This window comes from Cicer arietinum, chromosome 1, assembly GCF_000331145.2.
Source record: "Cicer arietinum cultivar CDC Frontier isolate Library 1 chromosome 1, Cicar.CDCFrontier_v2.0, whole genome shotgun sequence".
NCBI classification, from domain to species: Eukaryota; Viridiplantae; Streptophyta; class Magnoliopsida; order Fabales; family Fabaceae; genus Cicer; species Cicer arietinum.
The window spans coordinates 49,187,646-49,211,351 of NC_021160.2; the positions used below are offsets into that span (position 1 = coordinate 49,187,646).

Here is a 23,706-nt window from a genome sequence, read left to right on the forward strand (position 1 = left end):
TACATAATAACAAACATAAATCACATTTTCAATTCATTTTAAATCTATACAAATTTATAAAATTAATTTTATTTTAAATCAATTTTGTTATCATATAATCAAACACATACCATAATTTTAAATTGTGGTATGCAACTACAACATATAAATTTTAAAGTCTTTATAACCATATTACAACCATAACTTAAGTCCTATTTATCTGTATTTTTCTATAATATAAAAATTAATGTGTTTAATAATAATAAATATGCAAAATATAAAAAAAAAATTCCAATTTTTTGTGTATAATAATAAATATGCAAAAATTAAAAAATATAAAAGATTCCAATATTCTCATTATAAACGTGTTTTTACAATAAATTTCTATTCATCCTAACTGTGAAGTATAAAAAGTGTCTACCTACCCCATAAACCTAGGGTAGTTAGATGGTGAAGTAACACAATTTAAATTCATAAGCACGCTTTATGTTGTATATGTAAGCCATCTCTTCTCTCTTGGTCGATGTTGTTAGGATAAATTTGAATATTCTTGTATGGTTCTGATTTTTTGTGGGTAAAATCTGTCTGTCTAAAAATATAACTCTCTCTTTTACATTTTTTCTCTTTTGCAATCTCTTATCATTTTCTATGTTTTACAATTAAATTAGTCAAATAACCGATTTATAATAGAAATAACATAGGAAGTAAACGTGTTTACAATAAAAGTTGTTTGTGGTCGACAGGAAAGAGGGGTGTTGATGTGTGTTGGTTGTGACATAGCTGGCTGTATGTGAGTTGATGTGTGTTGGGGCCCCATATAAAATGAAATTGAAAAAGGCACGTTGTATGGTTGTAATTCACAACTTCTTTTTTGTTTTATAATTTTTTTAAATAATAATTATTTTAGATTTTTAATAATAATTATAAAATATTTATTAAATATATTATTATTATTATTCAAATAATTTTTAATTATTTAGATAAAATTGAGCTATTACGTCAGCTGTACAAGCGGACACTCTAATTAGTTATCACAACAGTCTCTGTAAGAGAAGTCGCAAATACAGTACAATGGATATTTTTTCTCAACTTAGAGTTTCATATCTCACAAGCTCACTTGCTCATTGCAACTTGTGCTCTTCGACTTATCGATCACGGTTCTTATCACTACAAAAATCAAAATTAGGTACCATGCATTGTAAATTCTCAATCAAATCCTCAGCTCTCAACGACAAGGTAAGTTTTCATTTTAAATATTTAATCTATTTATTACAATGTTTTTTGAATAATAAAATTTTAAAACATAATTAAAATAAAAAAGTTATTTTTAATTTTTTTTATAAAAATCATTTTTGAATTTTTTTTTAAAATTCTGATTTCCATTTTATTAAAATTTTTAATAATAGATATTTAAGTTATGATTGCGAATTTTTGAATTTTATTAATAATATTAAATAAAGAGTCCGAGATCTTGTGAAATAATGATTGCGAATCGGTTGTTGGATTGGCGCACGAAAGGAGTCTTGAAGTTTTTATAGTTAGAAGTTGAAGTTTTTTGATTCAACTAAATTGCAGTTCATAAGCACAACAACGTCACAAGATGAAACATGATGATCATAAATTGGCCTAAAAGAGAATACGAAGAAGCGTGCAACTGTGCAACAAAATAAAAATATTCAATCAAAGAATCATATTAATTCTAAATTACATTATTGTCAATCAGCTTAAATTACTTTTAAAATGAAATACTGGATTTTGGTGCAAGTGAAAAAGGTGGACAAGGCTAAAATACTCTTTCACTTAAAGTGGTAGCTGTATTGTAGCATTACCCCTTATTTATTTTTTATATATTATTTTATATATATTTATATATATTAACTTTAAAATATATTATACATAATCATCAAAATAATATAGTACGATGATTCACCAATATTCATATCTATACTCATTAAGTTATTGAAAGTTTGAGTTATTGAAGATGAATGTATCCAAATTTTCTTAACAAAAGAAAAATTATTAAAGATATTATAATATGCCAATTTAGTTTGACTCATGTTGTTAAAATATCATGTTTTTAATTAAGCCACTTTTTTTTGAACAACTCTCTACACTAAATAGAATTTAAAGAGAACATGAGCATCGAAAAATTAATCAAGTGATTTGATTTTAATAAAAGATAAATCATTTAAGAGAAGTCGAAATCGAATTCTAAATATTAAAATAATTGTTTACTTAGTTTTAGTATTCTCTCGATCCAATTTTAGATAAATATGCTTCATTTTCTTAAAAACCAAAGGGTATAAACAAAAAATGGAAATGAAAAATATCTAATATATATTATCTATGTAATAGATGTGAATACATGTATCAAAAAATATCTAATATGCATTTAGTGTTGGTTGTTCATGTTAGGTTGTACCTTTACAAAGTGATGATAGGAGTAAAAGTTTGGAGCAAGTAATAAGAAAAAGCCGAGAAGTATTGTTAAAGTCGAATGATCCAATTGCAACATTAAAGATGATTGACTCAATCCAAGGATTAGGAATTAGTCACCATTTTGAAGATGAAATCAATATACAACTTGGAAGGATATGCAATTGGGATGCTTCTCAAGACATCTTTGCAACATCCCTTCAATTTCGCTTGCTAAGGCATTATGGATACCCTACAACTTCTGGTACGTTATTATAGATCAATTGTATATATTAGATTTTTTTTTCTTTCTTTCTTGAAGAATGCTTTAGATTTTCTCATGCTTTTTCTCTCATGTTAAGATAGAAATAAACACTAAACTATTTATAATTATTTATGCACGATTAATCGATTTTTTTTTTTCTTTTTCTCTCATACTAGCATAGGAGAATGAATTAATTAAAGAGAATCCAAATTCATTCTTCTTATTTATGTATCCTCCCACTACACTTATTAGTTATTATAAGTAAAAAACAATTTCTTCACAATTATTAAAAAAGATATTTAATGTTCTTTAAATACAATTCATATGTTATTTGTAGAGACATTTGTTATAGTGTGAGTTTTGCTACAAAACAAAATTCGATAGAAAAAAATGATGATAATTAAAGGCATTTTGTTTTTTTGAGTTATTGTAATTTAAAAAAATATATTTACTAATATCTTTAAAAAAATATTAATGAATTAATTTAAGGATGCTTTTGGAAATATTAATTTTAAATATAAATATATTAGTTGACATTATATTTGAGTACAACAAATTTTAAATTTTTTTACATATTATTGAGGGTGTGTTTGTCATAAAAATAATAATCACTGTTGAAAATTTGTGTCGGTTTGTTAGAAATTTTAAAAATAATATAAAATTAGAAACTATTTATTATAGTTTTTCAAAATTATCATTTTTTATAACTAATTTTATTTTTAAAATAAAATTATTTTTCAATTTGACAGGCAAATACAAAATAATTTCCTACCAACACTAAACATTAATTTATCAATCTACGCCTATATGCTCTATACTATACACCACATATAATAAATTTTTCTAAAAAGCTCTCCATTAATCAAATTAGGCATAGAGCACCGTTAATGAAAGGCTATAAGCAGCTAATTTGTGAGCGCAAACATTACTTTCCCTAAGAATATGAATATAAAAGATTTTAAACGACGTTACGTGACTGCAAAGTAACAAGTAATTCTTCACTCCGGTAGCAACTAATTATAATTGAAAGCATCAACCATCAACTTGAAATTACATCCATGCCAAAATAGTAACATAGTACTCTACATTAAATGAAAATATGGGTGCCCTAGAAGATACTGAAACAACCAAAATTATTTTAGACAACCATAAATTGCACCATAAACATTGACTTTAAACCAACCTCAAAAGGATGACCCCCCAATATACTATATATAATATAAATAAATATAAAGAAGTTTAAAGTTAATTTTCTTTAAAGATACACATGGTACCAAAGAAACAAATTTATTATTGATAAAAAAAAAACTTATTCATAAAATTTGGTTAAAAAAATAAGTTATGATTATTATATTAAATGTGTGATATATAATATTAATTCCATAATAGTATATGAATAATATTAAATGTATGATATATATATTACATAAGAATCTTCCCCAAAAAAAAATATTATATAAGAAAGTGCATCATTCATCAAACAATTGTCGAAAAAAACTTGAGTGACTGCAATTATTTACAATTATCAATGCTTTAGTAGTCTTTATCTAATTTTGCATAATTTATTGCACTATTATCCTCATAATATTGTATTTGTAATGCTTAAAATATTAATTTCTAATAAATAATTTAATTTTTGAATGTATATCTCCTTTAAGTTTCACGTACATATAATAACATATACAATATAGGTGCCGTACAAGATGGAGGAAATATGATCTAACATTAAAAGGTGTTAAAAAAAATATTTGGCGTTACACTTGATCACCAGCAGGGTGGACCAAAAACAGGGGCAGAAGGCGAATTTTTATACTAGACCTTCACTAGTTTACAATTATATTTTAGTAAAATTACTCAATTTTTTATTAAAAATTATTTGCTAGTCACTTTAAAACAAATAAAAAAGTATTTATTAAATTAATCTAATCGATTTATTTATTTTTCAATTGATAATTAAGTCGATGAATTCAATTTTTTCGAGACAATATTAATTTTAGATAAAATTTTATTAATTTTAAATTTGAAAATTTTAGAATATGAAGTCTTTTTATACGATACTAAAAAATTTTGGATGCCTAAAAACTAATAAAGGTTTAAATAGGTTGCTTGAGTGACCTTACTCTTGGAATGGTCCTCGTCACTAAGCTTTCGTTCCACCTTACATTTATAATTATATAGTAAAGAATTGAATTCTTATTTTATTGAAAGATGATAATTATTATTATTATTTTAGAAATCATTTTATTTACTCTAAGTGCAATATAATAATTTTGCTTATCAGTAACCAATTTGTTTTACTCTCTTTTAGGTGTTTGGATCATATACTATTGTTGTTTGGTTCAATAACTATTAACATTTAAAAAGAGGAAATTTCTCTCCATTATTCTAATAGAAAGAGGATCTATGTCCATAATTAATGTGTTTATCTTATATTCTCATTTGTAAGTGTTGTCCAAGTAGCTTAATTTCTTATGAGTTGTTAACATAAACTTACTAATTTGATTAATGTGGTTGTTTGTCTATAGACATATTCAGGAAATTTTTGGACAAGAGTGGAAATTTCAAGGAATCATTCACTAAAGACATATGGGGTATGTTGAGTCTATATGAGGCATCATATTTAGGGACAGAAGATGAAGAAGTATTAAAGAAAGCCATGGAATTTTCAAAGACTCATCTAAATGAGTTAATCCCAAACCTTGCCCCTGAAGTAGGTAGTCACATTGCAAGAGCCTTAACAATTCCAAAGCACTTAAGAATGGTGAGGTTAGAAGCTAGAAACTACATGGAAGAATATAGACAAGCAACTGACCAAATACCAGCTTTTTTGGAATTGGCAAAGTTAGACTCTCAAATCATTCAATCATTACACCAAAGAGAATTAGAAGAAATTTTGAGGTGGCTTTATTCTCAATATTATACCGTCATAAAAATTTATATTAAGGGTGTATTAATTATAAGGGTATATTAATTTGTGTGAGTATATGTGCGACTTATATTTTTCACAATATATACATTCTTATATTGACTACTATTCAACTTAGTGCGTGAATAATTTAATTGATGATCCAAATCAAAAGAGTCAGATTCTATATTAGTTTTTTTTTTTTTATATATCGATTATAACTCATTCTTCGAAATCATTTGTTTTTCAAAATCAAGTTATGTTTTCCAATTTTGATTTCTCACTCTATTTTTCAAGTAGTTTAAGTCTTTTACTCTATATAGACCAAATATGTTTTGAGAAATGCTATATTTTATAGCTAGTTTATTTGATTTGTGTAGGTGGTGGAAAGAATTGGGACTTGTGGACAGACTTGGTTTTGCAAGAGATAGGCCAAAAGAGTGCTTCTTATGGACAGTGGGGATATTTCCAGAACCATATTATACAAATTGCCGTATTGAAATTACAAAAACCATATGCATTTTGGATATTATAGATGACATCTTTGACACTTATGGCACATTACACGACCTTGTTCTTTTCACAAAGGCAATCAAAAGGTTTGTTTCTATATAATGTGTATGTATTAAACTTGATTAACTAGGGAAATAAAATTGAAAATAATAATGAAAATGTTAAAATACTTTTTTTTATAGGTGGGATCTTAATGCAATGGAACAGCTACCTGAATATATGAAGATATGCTATATGGCATTATACAATACCACCAATGAAATTGCATATAGAATTCAAAAAGAACAGGGGCTAACAGTTGTTTCTTACTTGAAAAGAACAGTAAGAATTTGAATATCCTATACTTTTTTTAGAGATGGATGTAGAAATCTATCTCATTCGAGGGAGCAAGAACAAATTTAAAATTATTTTGAAATAAACTCTCAACATAACTAAGATATCTTTAAGAGATTAAATAGAATCTCCAACAAAATATTAAGTGATTCAAATATTGGTATAACATAATAGTATTATATATTAAAAGTATGTCTATTATAACAATAATATGATAATATTTTTATATAGGTTAAATAGCATCCGCGTTCTCTTAATTTAATTTCACTTAATGTTTTAGTTATTTATTTTATTTTATTTTTCTGATTTAGTCATTTATTTTAATTTTAAGTGACAATTTGATCATTTATGTTTTAAAATGTCAACAATGTTTTTTTTTTAAAAAAATTCAAAAAAATTATCAAGTTTTTTAAACAAAACCCATAAAATTAATTATCATCTTCAATACAAATCAAATTTCATGAAATTCATAGCTTAAATCTTTAAATAAACTCATATTTTAATTCTTTATTTGATGAATTTTATGTTGTTGGAGATGAAAATATGAGTTTATTTGTATATTTAAAACATTTTTTATATTTTAAAACATAAAATATTAAATTGTCACTTAAAATTAAAATAAAATACTAAATTAAAAAAAATAAATAAATAATAAATAAAATATTAACTAAAATTAAATTAAAGAACTACATTTACTATTTAACTTATTATATACTACGGTGTAGATTACTCTCGGGGATATTCTTGTACTCTTTTATGAGTGGAAAAGTAGAATTTGACATGTGTTTAATCCAGTATAGTACAGGATTGTGGAGTTGATTGTTAATTCGTTGTCGGTCTGATCCTTGTACTTCTTCTGATTTTTTGTAACATCGTAATTACGTGCTTTTCTTTAATTAGAGATTTGTGCTTAATTGATACAGTGGATTGACATGTTTGATGCATATCTTGAAGAAGCCAAGTGGTTCAACAGTAGATATGTGCCAAGTTTTAAGACATATTTGGATAATGGGGTGATTTCTTCTGGATCATGCATGGTCTTGGTGCATGCTACTTTCCTCATTGGTGATGATCTCTCAAAGGAAACAATTTCAATGATGAACTCATATCCTAGACTCTTCTCTTGCACAGGAGAAATTCTACGGTTATGGGATGATTTAGGAACTTCAAAGGTATTTTATTTTATATATCATCACTACTAGAAAAAATCGAATTATTATCAAAAACTATAAAAATAATGGAATAAACATATATTGTATGTGTAAAATGATTTTTCTAATGTTCAATGAGAATTGAATACTTTGTCAAATCACTCATCTTTGTATGATTATTTGAAATTATTAGTGTGACATGAAAATATAGTATTTTTTTATTGAATAATAATGTAAAATTATTTTAAGTTAACAATGTATGATCATTAAACTAAACAAAATTGAGTTACGAACAAAAGTTAAAAAAAGAATGAAATATTTCTCTAATTCTATTTTTAAAAGTTAGAGATATTAACAAGAATTAGATCGCAAATATATCACATGTGGAATTGACATTTTAACTATGTTTCTCAGTGACACTAAAATTAGACACTAGTTTCATTTTTTTTTTCCTTCATATTTACATAGATAGATATATAATTTTTCTTAGAAGTAAATGTGTATATTTATGTTGACAATTTTTTCTTTAAAAGGAAAAAAAAATCTTATATGATCTTTCGGTTAATGAAATGTTGTAAGCATCTTCTAGTCTAATAAAAAACAATTCTTATATCATCTTAGGGACTAATTAATTTACATTTAATCTGATTTCATAAGAACCATGGTTTTCATAAAATCAATTGCAATCATGTTAAGAATTTGATTTAGATCAATTATATATACAAGTAATTTGTGAACATTGTGATGAGATTTTGCTAATGTTTCCATGTCCAGGATGAACAGGAAAGAGGGGATAATGCTTGTAGCATACAATGTTTGATGAAGGAGAATAACATTTTAGATGAAAATGTAGCAAGAAAAAACATAAGACTACTAATAGGAAAATTGTGGCGAGAGCTGAATGGTCTTGCCATGACCAAAACCGTACCTTTGTCTATTGTCAAAGCTTCTCTTAACATGGCTAGAACTTCTCAAGTTATTTATCAATATGGAGATGATAAAAGCACATTTACTGTTGATGAATGTGTCCAAACATTGATCTTCACATCACTCCCTCGCTAGCCATTATTATCAATCGCATTCATGATGTATATTTAAGATGATAGTAATTTCCATATGATCATTGTTCCCTTCATTGCATATGAAAATATGCCAATAATCAAGGACAGGTCTATGTATAATGCAATAGGGGAATTGTCTCCACTCCACCTTATAAATTTGATTAATCTAATATATGTAATAATTTTAATTCACTCAATAAATAATTTAGTGTTATTTTCTTCGTTTACTAAAAATCTCAAATGTCATGAGAATATTTATTTATAATTTAAAGATTTTTAGAAGTGATTGGTGCAATTTCGGTGACGGTTGAACACAGTTAGCATTGATGGAGTACGGTGGAATACCACTGATTTTTTTTATATGTGACTCTACGATGAAATAATCTTTTAGACGGTTAGATACTTGCGAGAGTTTTGTAGAATTCTTAGGTGATTGTGTGATCTTGATCAGGTAATGTTGATGGAATTATGGTGGCGTGTTAGAGTGTATTATCACATTCGTGTGAAGTAATACTGGATAAAAGATATTAGATTGTCGAGTCATTTAGACTTATTTTGCCCTTCCAAATTGATAATTTTATTCTAAAGGAATAAATATATGTTTGTATTTTTTTCAAAAGTAACTTTAAATCTTTACTCGAATTTATGTTAGATCACTTTTTTATTCATCTAGACAAAAAAATATAGTTACGTACTAATTAACTAAAATAGATAAAAGAAAGGAATAAAGATAAGTAGTATATAAATACATCAATGATAACTTTAACACAAGGGAAGTCATTGACAAATAATAAATCGTTCACTTATAGAGGTCATAGATATTAAGGGATGTGGAAGTTTGAAGAGAATGAACATCCATTAATATATTTATAACCCTCACCCTTATACATCTATTGAAAATATTAAAAATAAAAATTAAAAGTGAATAATTTCTTTTAATGACTATAAAATTGAAAATCATTTTATAAAACAAAAAATAAAATTTTAATATTTTAAAGATTAAAAAATTATTTAATAACTTTTTTTTCCTATTATCACAATCAAATGTACTACTAGACCATGGCCGTTCAATGAGCTTGGCGCCCCAAGGTGAGCTCAAAAAACGAACTCTTTCTAAATATAAAATAATAATATAAAAATTATTAATCTTTCAAAAATTAATTTTTATATATATTAAAAATAAGATTTAACTTGGACAATATTTACTACTTTTGTCCAGAAAAAATTATAGTAATTAATTATTTCATATAAATAAATAAAAATATAATAAATAAAATAAATACAATTGTAATTTTCTTATATTATCCTTAGTTAGTAATCATTAATATGATATATTTATCATAAAATTCAAAATGTAGAATAATAACTTGAGTGTTGTATAAAAACAAAAGAATAATAACAATTTAGAAGTGTTGCACATAATTATAATATTAATATTTTTTTAACTCATGAACATAATATTAATTACAGGATTCAATTGATAAAAAACAACAATTACAATTGAATTGGAAATAAGAAACACAGTTTTCTAAGACAAATTATTTTTATAAATATAACAGTTATTATGAAATAGATAGGGCATTATTCTTAAACCATACAATAAATTAAATTAATTTTCAACAGTCAAAATTTTCATATCTAATGGGTAAAAAATCATGTTTTTATTCGAAATTGTTTACATCCAAAAAACATAAAATTGTGTTTTTTCAAATGTATATATACTTCTTAAATGTATACCGGAGATAGAAGCAAAAAAACTCATTTTTTTAGTCTTAAAATCCTTAATTTGGTAGTTTAGATTTTGGATCAGCTCTTTACTGAAACAAGAGTTATATGTGTGGATAGAAGACAAAGAGAAAAGAAATACCAACTAAATTAAAGAACACATACACCTAACAAGGGGAAATTGTTTTCAGACATATATATAGACGGATATACTGTATTTTTGTACAATTTTTTATTTTTAAATTATTTTTTCTCTCTCCTCTAATATTTATTCTTTTACCTTAAAATCCATGTTCATACTCAACAATACTCAATAGTATAGAGTGGTGAGATCTGACTTCGGAAATTGTACATAAAAATAACACAAGTGATAGCTAAGTTTGCCAAAAATGCTTGCGACTCGCAATTCCATTTGTGTTTGTGACAAGGAAATTTGACATGGGACAAGATTGGGTGGGAGAAGGTAGAAGAAAACATGGCACCAAATGACATGACATTAGTGAAGAGGAGATCCAAGCACACGTAAGATCACGTGCGAGACTTTATATTATATTTTTCTCTTATATAAAAAAATTTAAATAACTTGAATTTTGGAAATTCAATATATAATAGACCTCAAAGTTTAAAGAATGTATTTATAGATTATCTACTAAAGACTTCAAAGTTTAAAGATCTCTCTAATAAATATATTTACAAATTACTTATTAAAAATATCTTCATATCAATAACAATAATATAGAAGTTGAACTCACGAATCACATATTAAAATACAACTAAAAAATCTATTTTTTTAAATAATATGAGAAGTAATTTAAATGATTAAATAGGAAAATTCATCTTTTAAATTGATTGAGAAGATTAAATGTAAATAAATAATTATTTTAATAAGTGTATAAGTAATTATCTTTTCTTATATTTTATACATTATTATTATAGAAATATTTTTTTACTAAAATTATAATTATAGAAATAATGTATTAAAATTTATGTATTTAATTTTTTTAAAATTTAAAAAATTGTTATTTTTAAACTATAATTGATATTTTAAAATTCTTTTATATATGTCTTTAAAGCGCTTATTAATAATAAAAAAAAAATTTTAATAAGTGTTTTAAAAATAATAATATTATTAGAGAAATTCTAATAAATATTTGGTAAAGATTTAAAAATTCTAATAAATATTTGGTAAAAATTTAAATACAAAAAATTAAAATTATAAAAAAATATTTCTTACTTAAAACGTATTTTTTAGGTTAAATTACATTCGTGGTCCCTTAACTTAATTTCAGGTAACGTTTTAATCATTTATCTTTTTTTTTTTTTCTGACTTGGTCCTTTATTTTAATTTTAAGTGACAATATGATATTTTATGTTTTAAAGTTTGAACAATGATATCCTTTTTTATACAAAAATTCAAAAAAAATTCAATCAAAACTCATAAATTTAATTATATTCTTCAATATAATACAAATTTCATCAAATTCGTAACGCAAATCTTCAAATAAACTCATATTTTCATACTTTATTTGATATTTTTAGGAATAAAGGACTAAATCAGAAAGAAAAAAAAGATAAAAAATTAAAACGTTACCTAAAATTAAGTTAAGAGACACAAATGTAATTTAGTCTTTTTTTAATAAATGTTAATAGAACCCTTGTTAGAATTATGGATGTTATCGTTAACTTATTATTATGTTACAGGCTTTCCTGACCTTTCCTTTGAGTGAAGTATGCTTCGATGGTGTTGTTGTCAAATGACACATTCCACGTGCTCTCTCTGCATCCCTCTCAGCCCAATGCATTGAATGCAATACCACTAGTAGCAATTTTGTTTACTTGTCACTAAACATTTGTATTGCACCAAATAGCTCTTGCCTATGACGTCTTCAACATCAATGTCGTATATTTTGAAGCTATGAAGACTTTCCCTGATCATAACATTGTTTTCAATTTCAACCCCAACATCTATTTGCATTACATTTGGTGTATGTTTGGTATTGCTTTGTCACAATCATAGTGACTCCATTTAATTATGAATTATATACAAATCCACTATAATATTAAATATCTACTTCATCTCTTTTTCAATTTTAATTGTCTATGTATCTTCATTCAAAATATATTATTATATTTTAATAATACTTATTTATTTTAATATAATTTATTAAGAGCAACTCGTATAAAGTGAAGAAAGAGAGAATGTTTGTATAAATACTCTTCTTTAATAGTCACCAGCCAATTTTCATATTCAAATGGAAATGATTAGTAGATATTGGTTCTAAACAAGGAAAATTTGACAAAACACTCGTTAGAGACGCTTTTAGTCACGTTTTTTGTGGGCACGATAATATCATTATAATCTCGTGATATATCATGTTATACTATTATATCTCTTGAACAATTAATTTTATTGGTTCTGTAGCATTTAAATTAATCGGACAAAAATGCGGTTTATCGTCAAAGCGATTGTATGGCTAATTTGAACCGATATCAAGTTCAATTCCAAGTTCAATCATTGAACCGATCAAACCGAATCCGATTTTTATTACTTTAATAAAACTTATCATTCGCGGTTAAACTCCAAAATATACATTACAAAAACAACGTTATTTGATGCAAGAAGACACTTTTTTTATAGATCCCACTCAAGAATTAGCCTCAAATGCATACATAGAGAAAATGTCTGTATAATCTTTCGTTTTCTAAAATACAAATTATTGATGCTTGTGACAATGCAAATCTTGTTCATGTCTAAAGAAGAATAACTAGAGATAGAATAGAACTGTATTTAACCCATTAAAAAAAGATAAAAACGTGGCGAAGTGGATAAACCAAAAGAAGGAACTTACTTCTACTAGTAAAAATTACTAGCATTCTCAGTGCCTTATTTCCCATAAATTTTATTTAATTTCTTGAAAGGCACTCTATAATATATAAGTCACTGACATGACATCTTAGCATTACGTCATCAATTATAGTGCATCACGGTGATAAATTAATGATCTCTTACACAATTTTGATCATTTTATAGTCTGCTACAAGAAACCATCAATACAATTCAATGGATTCGGTACTTCAATTTAAACTTTGAGTTGTCAGTCCAGCTCATCACACCTCAAAATCAAAAAACATAAATAAATTAAAGTAATAGTAGTAAAATATAACGATTTATTACATCATATTACTAAGCTATATTCAATGGAGAGATTTTTTTATATTTGTTATAAATTAATTATTATTTTTATAAATTAAATAATTATTTGTTAACTTTTGTGTTTTACGAAATATAATTTTATAAGAAAAAAAATACAATTTCGTTGTTTATAAATATTGTTTTAATTTTTGATATTGTTTTGTAAAAGTATTTAATATTATGAATAATAAAAATTTAAAAAAATTAAATTTTATTTCGTTAATATTTTTTATGAATAATTTTTAGGTATTATAATTATATAAATGATGAAAATACTTTTTACAAAAAATAATTAATTTAATTATTAATTTAAATATTTAATATATCAGTATATATTGAATTGACATATTTATCGGAGAAATTCTCTTGATATATTGGAATCGTGGTAAACTGTAATTGGATGCGTGTACATAAGTTTTACCTTGTAAATGTATAATAAATAATTCGAAAAATATTATACTAGTAAATGTAAAAAGAAGGAGAGAACAATACAAAAACATAGCAACCATCGCAATTGCACGCGCATGATATATTACTATTTGTAAAACTGCACAGTGGGAAGCTGTAGTTTTCAAATTTATATATGTATATTTTACATTTAATTAATTAACATTTCTTTATTATTTTTTAATTTAAAAAAAATAATAAATATCATTGTGCCTAATAACTCAGAAAATCACGAAATTTTAAATCTGAATTTAAAATATTACCTTCAACTTAACAATAGTACTATTTATCAATTAAATAAAAACTTGGAGATTTCAATATATTATTATTGTTACCAGTAAAGTGACTACGTCTTTATCTATATCTTCGTGAAAAGGAACCACACTTGAACCGTACAATTATTGTGTAATACGGCCAAACAAAAGCAGATGATATTTCTAATTCCAAGTACCAACACGTTACAAATTCCATTTTCAATTTTAAAATATGAGTACCTTTGAATTCTGATGAGTGTCACAAACTCGTGGAAATATTCAAATTTGGTTTGGATGGTTATGTTTTCTTTAACTTTTTCATACACATTATGAACGGTCTTAAAATTTGTAAGGATGGATACAATTTAGTAATATTAAGTGTATGATATAGTAAATCTATTACTTAAAAAAGTTTATTAATCATGTATTATTATTTGTATAAATTTATTTTATATTACTAATTAATGAGAGTTATATATTTGAATTTAATTTATATATATTTTCAATGTAAAAGTTTTATGTTGTTAATCAATCACAATTATTATATTATTACTGATATTTGACTTTTGTTTTAATTACTAGTTAAATTACTCACAACATTTTTCGATTGGATAAAATATTTTAAAATGATAGCACATATCAATTAAACAATATTTATTTTCTCACATCATACCTTAAAGTGGAGTCATGTTGCATAGTTCATTAATTTCATTAGATTTCGGTATAAAACAATTTTTGCACTAACAATACATATCTCATTTTCTCTTTTTTAAATTAAATTTCAACTAATTTCGTATTTTTGACATCTCGAATCCTTTACCATCAACCAAATAGTAGTGAAGTAATAGTGTAAACCATATTACAATTCTATATAAAAATAGTAGATGAGAGAAAAATATAGAGAAAATATTATCGTTAACTTGAGTAATTGATCAATAATGAATATAAGGGATCCAATTTATGCATATAAAAATTAAGAGCATAACCACTGGCGGAGCTTGGTAGGGACAGGGGGTGGTCGCGGCCACCCAAAAAAAAAACAAAATTATAGGTTCAGTCTCTCTTCCTCTCTTTCAGATTCAGATTCGGTCTCTCTTCCTCTCTTCCAGATCCAGTCTTCATCTATCTCTTTCCCTCTTGCTTTCTGAACGCAATTCACGATTCCACCCTCTTGCCATCTGGTGTTGTTGATGCCTTGTCGCGCTTCAGCTCGCCTCGCCTCGGACTCGTCTCGCTTCAACTCGCCTCGGACTCGTCTCACCTCGCCCATTCGTCGTCAAAAATCCAAAGGTTTGGAATTTGTTGATTTGCTGATTTTCCTGATTTACTTAACAAGGTGTTTGAACAATGTTTGTGCTGATTTGCTGATTTTTGTTGCATACAAGGTGTTTGTGCTTTTGCTAAATTGCTAAAGTGTTGTTGCGTACAAGGTGTTTGCTGATTTGCTAAGTGTTGGTTGTCTCTTTAGAATGATTTGCTAAATTGCTAAAGAGTTGTTGCATACAAGGTGTTTGCTGATTTGCTAAAGTGTTAAATTGCTAAACTGTTGGCTGCATGTTTAGAATGATGGATAAATTGTTAAATTGTTGATTTTAGAATGATTTGCTAAATTGTTGGTTACCTGATTAGAATGATGGTTAAATTGCTGATTTTAGAATGATTTACTAAATTGTTGGTTGCTTGTTTAGAATGATGGCTAAACTGTTTAACAGCTAAGTTGCTGATTTTTGAATGATTTGTTAAATTGTTGGCTGCTTGTTTAGAATGATGGCTAGATTGTTAAATTGTTGATTTTAGAATGATTTGTTAAATTGTTGGTTGCTCGATTAGAATCATTACTAAATTGTTGTTGCTAAATTGGTTAATTTAAATTGTTGTTGCTATGTTTATTGAACAAGATATACGACATATTTAGAATGATGGTTGTCTGCTTGCTGATTTTGTTTCTTAAATTTGTTTTCTAAATTGCTAATTTTGCTGATTTAGAATAAAGAAACATAAATAATGGATGCATGTTTTAGAATTCAACTATTTAAATTTAGCTGTAAGTATCAGTTCTCAGTCTATTATTGATTATTTCAAGTTAATTATGCTTTTTATAACTTAATTTTTTGCTATATAATCTTATTTGCTTTATACATATTGTAATTTTATGTTGGTCACCCCAAACTATTTAGTCAAGCTCCACCACTGAAGATAACAATGATTAATATCATAACTAACATCAATAAATTATATTGAGAATAATCATTTATAAAATATAGACAAAATACAGTATGAGAATGACTCAACGTCATAATGGATTAAAACAAATGGGAGACGAAACCTTTTTATTGACTCAATTAAAAAAAATGATTATGATCCGCAAACTATTCCGACGTCCGGTCAGAATTTCTTTGAATATGTCCTTGAATGTGTCTCCCTAACTGAAACGACTCACAATGTAAAGTGGACAATTTAGACAAACTCAATACCAACTTCTAAAGTTTGACAAACCTTGGGTATCCTAGCTGAGCATGGATAATATGAGAGGAATGTATGACAGAACACATCTTGAATGATAGAGAAAGGTGATAGCGGCCTTGAGACTCACATCTAACGTCAATCATCCCTCTTGAACTCTGGTCTTGCAAGGAACAAATGGCATATATGTCAAATTGCATTTTGTAACATAAATCATTGAAAATGCCGTAGGACTGTTCATGGTTGATTTTAAAAAAATACCAAACCATATCCATTTTAAAATCAATATATGAATTTAGATTTATAACCAAATCCATTATTTGGTTTAAAACCGGTTGTAAAATTGGTTATGGTTAAATAACCGGTTTATAATTAAGCAATCGATTTTGAAAATTTTAATTTTAAAATCAATTTTTTTTTTCAAAATCGGTTAAAATTTGATTATTTTTAAAGAAAATATTTATTCATAGTTTAAAAATCGGTTATTTAAAAAAATCGATTTTTTCGATAAATTTTTCGAGAAAAAATTCAATTTAATTTTTTTTTTGAGAAAACAAAGTTTATTTTTTATTTTTTATTTTTTTCCGATATTTTTTCAAAAAAAAAATAAATTTCAAATTTATTTCAAGAAATAAAATCTCAAAATTAACAAAATATTGGTAGTAGATAAAAATCAAATTCAAATATAAAATATAAGTGGTTATCTAAACGATTTATAAACAAATCGAATTACAACCATATAATTTTAACCATATATTTAAAATAAATTTATATCCGATTTTAGATTTAGACTTTATAACTAGATTTTTTGCACAATTCTAAAAAAAATGGAGATGTATGCTTAAAGAAAATAGCAAAGATAACTTTGATGATATGCTTCCAAAGGCATTGCCTAGGCCAACATTTAAGCATTGTCCGACCTTGTTAAAAGTAGTACATGTATAAAGACAAGCCAAGGTGGAGAATTTCTAATGATGGCTTAGGTCTTTGTCAGGTTGTTGATTACTTCTATTAGACAATTTTGTTATAGCTAATAATGTAATTGATTATGTTAGTCAGTTGGTTATTGTTGTAATTAAGTTGAGAATTAATGTTAATAAATGAAATTTCTACAAGAACTTTGTGTCATGTTCTGTATATTCATTATCAATCATTTTTTAGTTTAATATCAAAATTATAAATGACTTTGCTAAGCCTAAGTCTTACACCTATTTAGAAGAAAATTAAATGAAGACCTGTGAGGAATAAATGATTTACTAAGCATTTTATCTTCACAAATTTCAAACAATTTTAATATTAAAATTTAAATGTAATTATATAAAATTATTAATGAAATTCATTTAATAATTTTTTAAAGATATTATTAAATATTTTGTTTAAAAAAATTATAATGTGTTAAAGTGTAATCCATATCCATATAAGGGTTTTTTTTTAATACCCCTTTTTTTAAAATAAATTATCCAAATACTCCCTTTGCAAATTTATATACCTAAATACCTTTTTTTTTTCTAAGTCACAAGTACTATTTGAAACGGCGACTTTCTAAAAGGTTTTTTTTTTAAAAAAAAAAATTAATTTTTATTCAAATAATATATATATATATATATAATTTATTAAAATACATAAATATAAGTTTTAATTTACATAATTCATTTATAAAAAACATCACTTCTTCTTTTTCTTGGAATTTTGATTCAACGGAGTATATGCATTCTCAAAGCTTAAAATTTGAAAGTTTTGTTGACACATATTATTCAGTAACTGGGTAGCGGACTCAGGTGTATTATAACGAGTGTTGAATGTGTTATACAACAATTCCTCTTCGCTTGATGCAAAGGATAGTCAACGATTGTCTTCCTTATGTGGTTGTTGGCTGTCAAAATTAATTTGTTCCCCTGGCGTGAACCCGTAAAATTCATGTGGTGTGTGGATAAAAGTATGAGTATGTGGTGTGCGGGTAAAAGTATGAGGAGACAGTTGAGTGTCAAGAGGTGTTAGTATATAATATTGATTTTTTTGTGTTGTGTTGGACATTGATTCATGAAAAAAAATATTGGCTACATTGTGGTGGAGGTTGAGGTGGATTGACACGAGAATCAACCAATTGGTTTTCTACATAAATAAATCGATTGAAATTTTTGCAAAACCAAACCATGTATTCATAACTTGGTTTAAATTTAACATTTAGAGGTTTACCATGAAGAATATGATTCTCTCATTCATTCCACTCTTTGTTTTCATTTTCGTAGAATAATGTCCAACTATAGTCGATTTATTTATGCAAATCTACCTTATGATACTTTCTCATGTTCCTCAGAGGATGTGAAATTTCTTGAGGTAGTCCAAATTATAGTTTCACTCTATCGGTTTGATGCATTTCTATTATGTAGAAACAAATCAAATATGTAGATGCATTTCATAGCCAATTGTTTTATGGATGATCGTATGTTAGAGTAGGTATGGCCTCCGGAGCAAACTTGTGATGTACCAAGATGTCGTCAAAATCTCGTACGTGTGAGAAAACCTCAACAATATGGTACTAGAGGCCACTTTCAACATTAACTCTATCGTAATTTTTGTAAAATTTGTGATGTTTTTTTATGAACGAATTATGTAATCTAAAATTTTATCATTATTTAAAATTTGTATTTATGTATTTTTATGAATTATATTAATTATATATATATATTATTTTTGTTATTCGAATAAAAATTGAAGAAAAAAAATAATTAATTTTTTTAAAATATTTAAAAAAGTCACCATTTGAAACGTAGACTTCTTTAAGGAAGTCGTCATTCCAAATGACAACGTGTGACTTAGAAAAAAATAGAAGATATTTAAATATATAAATTTAAAAAGAGAGTATTTAAATAAATTTTTTTTGAAAATAAGGTTAATTAAGAAAAGAAAAACCATATAAGGACTAAAAGTAAAATTCTGCTTTAATAATGTCTAGCTGGGAATGCTCTCAGCAAAAGCAAAAGCAGGACACATCAAATAAATAAAACCCACCCCTGGCACCCAATATCAGAAACGATCATGACTCATACAAATTTATTTGTGTTTTGTATCACATATTAAATTTCCACACTTTATTTTAAAAAAACTCAAATAAATCTAATTGAATATTAGAAAATTATTTTAATTACACTGAATTGAATATTTCAAGCCATTTTCATAAATAAAACAAAAATTCGGAGAAACAAGTTTTTAGTAGTAAAATAATGTCGACATAGCTATCCATGTTTAAAATCCAACAACACTCTCTGCTATAGAAAAAAAAAGCAGTAGATTTTTTATGGCACATACAGCGAATGACAACTGTACAATTAAATCCACCAGCTGTATATTTCCACGTGGCACACTTTTATTGGAGAGGATCTGCTATCATTCTTTTTAGAACCCACTCACCCTTTAAACAGCTTTTGCCAGCTATCCACTGGCCACAGTAACGGCTACATTTTTTATTACTTACATCAATTTTTATTTAATATTTTTGTCTATTCCTTGGAATTTGAATCCCAACGTGGCACGTGATATGGCACAAACATTCATTACGTGGAAATTAAAATTACACTATGAGAGTGTATTGGGCTATAAATATCCTCAGGCTCTTCTTGTGACCCCTCACACTAATATTTCAGAGTAGAACCTTCACTTCACTCTCTTCTTGTTGCAGCATAAAATTCCTCTTTTTTTTTTTTAGTTCTTATTTTCTTCTCTATTTATTTTTTGTGTGCATTTTTTTACCTTGCCAAAAATGCCTAAGATGTCTTGTTTCTTGGGACTTTATGTGTGTCTTTTGTTTATTGGGTTGGTTGCTTCTTCGAAGTTTGAGGAACTCTTCCAACCCAGTTGGGCTATGGACCATTTTGTCCATGAAGGAGATTTGCTTAAACTCAAACTTGACAATTTTTCTGGTAATTAATCATTTTTTTGTGTGTGTGTGCCATTTTAAGGCTAAAAGAATGAGACATTTGCATTACATTATTAATATTAATATAGCCTTTCTAACATTAGCTATTTTAAGTACTTTACCTTAAATAGAATGTCCATTAAGTTTAATTGTTATTTTTTTTTTGTTGGATCTGATTCTTAATAGATGGTTTAATAAAATGTAATTTTAGTTCACATTGTTGCAAAAAATTGAGTATTTGTGTTACTTATAGAAAAAAATATTTCAACATTGTAGGTGCTGGATTTGGATCTAAGAGCAAATATATGTTTGGGAAAGTGACTGTGCAGCTTAAACTTGTGGAGGGTGACTCTGCTGGAACCGTTACTGCTTTCTATGTAAGCAAAAATATTTTTTACTTACATTTACTTTATTTTAATCTTGATTATCTTTTTAAATATCTACATATGTTGTTTATTAGTATTAGTAGTATTGTTGATAAACAACATATGGAGATAATAATTATTTGGATCACGGTAGCAAATGCTCTAAGAGTTAAAAAAAAGTAAAAAATGTAATTTTTTCAAAGAATAATTTTAAAATTCCAAAAGTTGAATACACTTTTTCCTAATATAATATTTTTATATGTGTTTATTAACCAAAGTCTGAATGTCACTCGACAGCGTTTTCCTAATTTATTTGGATGTTATTCAATTCAATAGTTTTCAAAGAACATTTGTGAAGTGTAGACAACTAGCATCCATTAATAGACCAAGACTATTACTAGAGCTATTAGTGCCATCTACCTACTTGTTTTTAACCCCCATGAATTTATATACACATCTAATTGATTATAGCATTCAATATCTTTGTCGTTATATCGATATAGCAACCAATTTTTTTGTTGATTGCAAATGTGGTTACCTTTTATTTTGATATTAATATACCTAATAATCTTGTGCAATTTATTCCACATTGTTTTGGCCTTTATGAGTGATTTTGACACCACCCGTACAATAATTCATATGGTATATATCTAATAGTAAAAGCCATAATAATTGATAGCTTCTAATAATTCTAATGACTTTTAAAATTTGGTTATTAATTAATTTTTGTAATGCAGATGTCATCAGAAGGGCCAAATCACAACGAATTTGATTTTGAGTTTTTGGGCAATACTAGTGGTGAACCTTACTCGGTCCAAACTAATGTGTATGTGAATGGAGTTGGTAATAGGGAGCAGAGACTTAATCTATGGTTTGACCCCTCTAAGGACTTCCACACCTACTCTATCTTCTGGAACCAGCGTCAAGTTGTGTAAGCACCTACATTATACAAATGTTACTGTTTAATCATTAATTAGGCATTATTCAATGTTAGTACAATTTAATCATTAATTATACATTATTGTAGTTAAATTATAGTAGTATTATGTTATAATTTAGTCTAAAAAAGTTTACAGTCAAAATAGTAAACATTAATTAGTCTCTTGCATATATATGGTAGCTAGCAAACGTTAATTATTCTTTAATACATTTTTTAGAATAAAATATAAATAAAAGTAGTCTCATTTTTCTAAGCAAAAATTATAGCTTCATTCATTATTTTTAAAATTCAGTATCAGCAAAGTAAATCTTCTATTTAATAATAGCTTTCTAAAACAGTTTTATTTATTTTAATATGTCTAATTTGATCAATCTTATAATATGAAAATTTAATATAATATATACTTGTGAAAATGTACAGGTTCCTTGTGGATGAGACACCAATAAGGGTACACACAAATTTGGAACACAAAGGAATTCCTTTCCCAAAAGACCAAGCAATGGGTGTATACAGTTCAATATGGAATGCTGATGATTGGGCCACACAAGGTGGTCGTGTGAAAACAGATTGGAGTCATGCACCTTTCGTTGCTACATACAAAAACTTTGAAATCAATGCTTGTGAATGTCCAGTGGCAGTGACATCAACAAATAATGCTAAAAATTGTAGTAGTAGTGAGGATAAAAAATATTGGTGGGATGAACCTATGATGTCTGAGCTCACCTTGCATCAAAGCCACCAACTTATTTGGGTTAGGGCTAATCATATGGTCTATGATTATTGTGCGGACACAGCTAGGTTCCCGGTCATTCCTGCCGAATGTGTTCGTCATCATCACTAGTCATAATTTTGGTGCATCAAGATTAGTCTTTTATGCATTCAAAATTATATATAGTTTAAGTGTTCTCTTGTTGGGGATGGAAGAATTATGAACATGTACTTCATGTTTAACCTATTGTAATATATTTATTTTATTTAATTATTTGGCATGGAATTATGTGAATTCTTTTATTCCCTTGTCTATTGTGCAATCAAATTTTATTCTTGTGGTTCCCTTTATTTTATTTAGAAGAATCGTGGATTCATACAACATATAAAAATCTAGTGAGATTCGTCTTGCATTGGGGTACCGCAAGCTCACGGGTTGCCTTGGTATGGAGAATTTGAATGGATAAAGTAACAAAATAATTGAGAAGGTGAAGCTAACAGTGTGGTCCCCCAATATTTCAATTTCGAGGACCTAGATCTATGGGGGTAATGTTTGTTTGTATCCATGTTTTCAAGAATTATTATTTGATTCGACCACAATGTATTGTGCCAAGGAGAAAAACTTATGCACATTTTTTCAATGGAAGAAAATACTAAACTAGAAATATAAATTGAGTGTAAATAATATGCTAGAATAAAATGTAAATTTAGATATTTATTATTGAAATAAAGTAAACCATTATGTTTGTGTTGACTGAGTTATTATAATTTCAATTTAGTCATCAAATTACTTAAATAATTATTGAAATATACAATTTATTATTTATAAAAAATTTTAAAAAAATATAATTTACTGTTAAAATATTTTGTAATCATTACTAAATTGATTGGTGTATTGATAATTTAATGATTAATTTAAATTTTTGAATAAATCTCCAAATATACCTTATGTTTTTAGAGATTAAAATAATAATTTAGTTAGTTAAAATATTTAAAGATGAAACTATTACAAAGAACAACCAATACAAGCAAGAGGACTTTGCACCCATTTCGATATTTGTAATGTTTTGATT

General features: G+C 26.3%; 2 protein-coding genes across 2 annotated transcripts; both read left to right on the forward strand.

The window, feature by feature from the left end:
* Window positions 1-459: 459 nt before the first annotated feature.
* Window positions 460-8,836, forward strand: LOC101489988 (probable terpene synthase 11). The gene is made up of 7 exons (XM_004487304.4): window positions 460-1,215; window positions 2,395-2,659; window positions 5,185-5,557; window positions 5,945-6,163; window positions 6,260-6,398; window positions 7,334-7,582; window positions 8,336-8,836. The coding sequence occupies exons 1-7, from the start codon at window positions 1,051-1,053 to the stop codon at window positions 8,621-8,623; spliced, it is 1,698 nt and encodes a 565-aa protein (XP_004487361.1). The 5' UTR covers window positions 460-1,050; the 3' UTR covers window positions 8,624-8,836.
* An 11,498-nt stretch (window positions 8,837-20,334) lies between these two features.
* Window positions 20,335-22,936, forward strand: LOC101489665 (xyloglucan endotransglucosylase protein 6-like). Its single transcript, XM_004487303.4, has 4 exons — window positions 20,335-20,624; window positions 20,897-20,997; window positions 21,723-21,916; window positions 22,346-22,936. Exons 1-4 carry the CDS (start codon window positions 20,465-20,467, stop codon window positions 22,764-22,766), a joined length of 876 nt encoding a protein of 291 aa, XP_004487360.1. The 5' UTR covers window positions 20,335-20,464; the 3' UTR covers window positions 22,767-22,936.
* The last annotated feature ends 770 nt before the right edge of the window (window positions 22,937-23,706 follow it).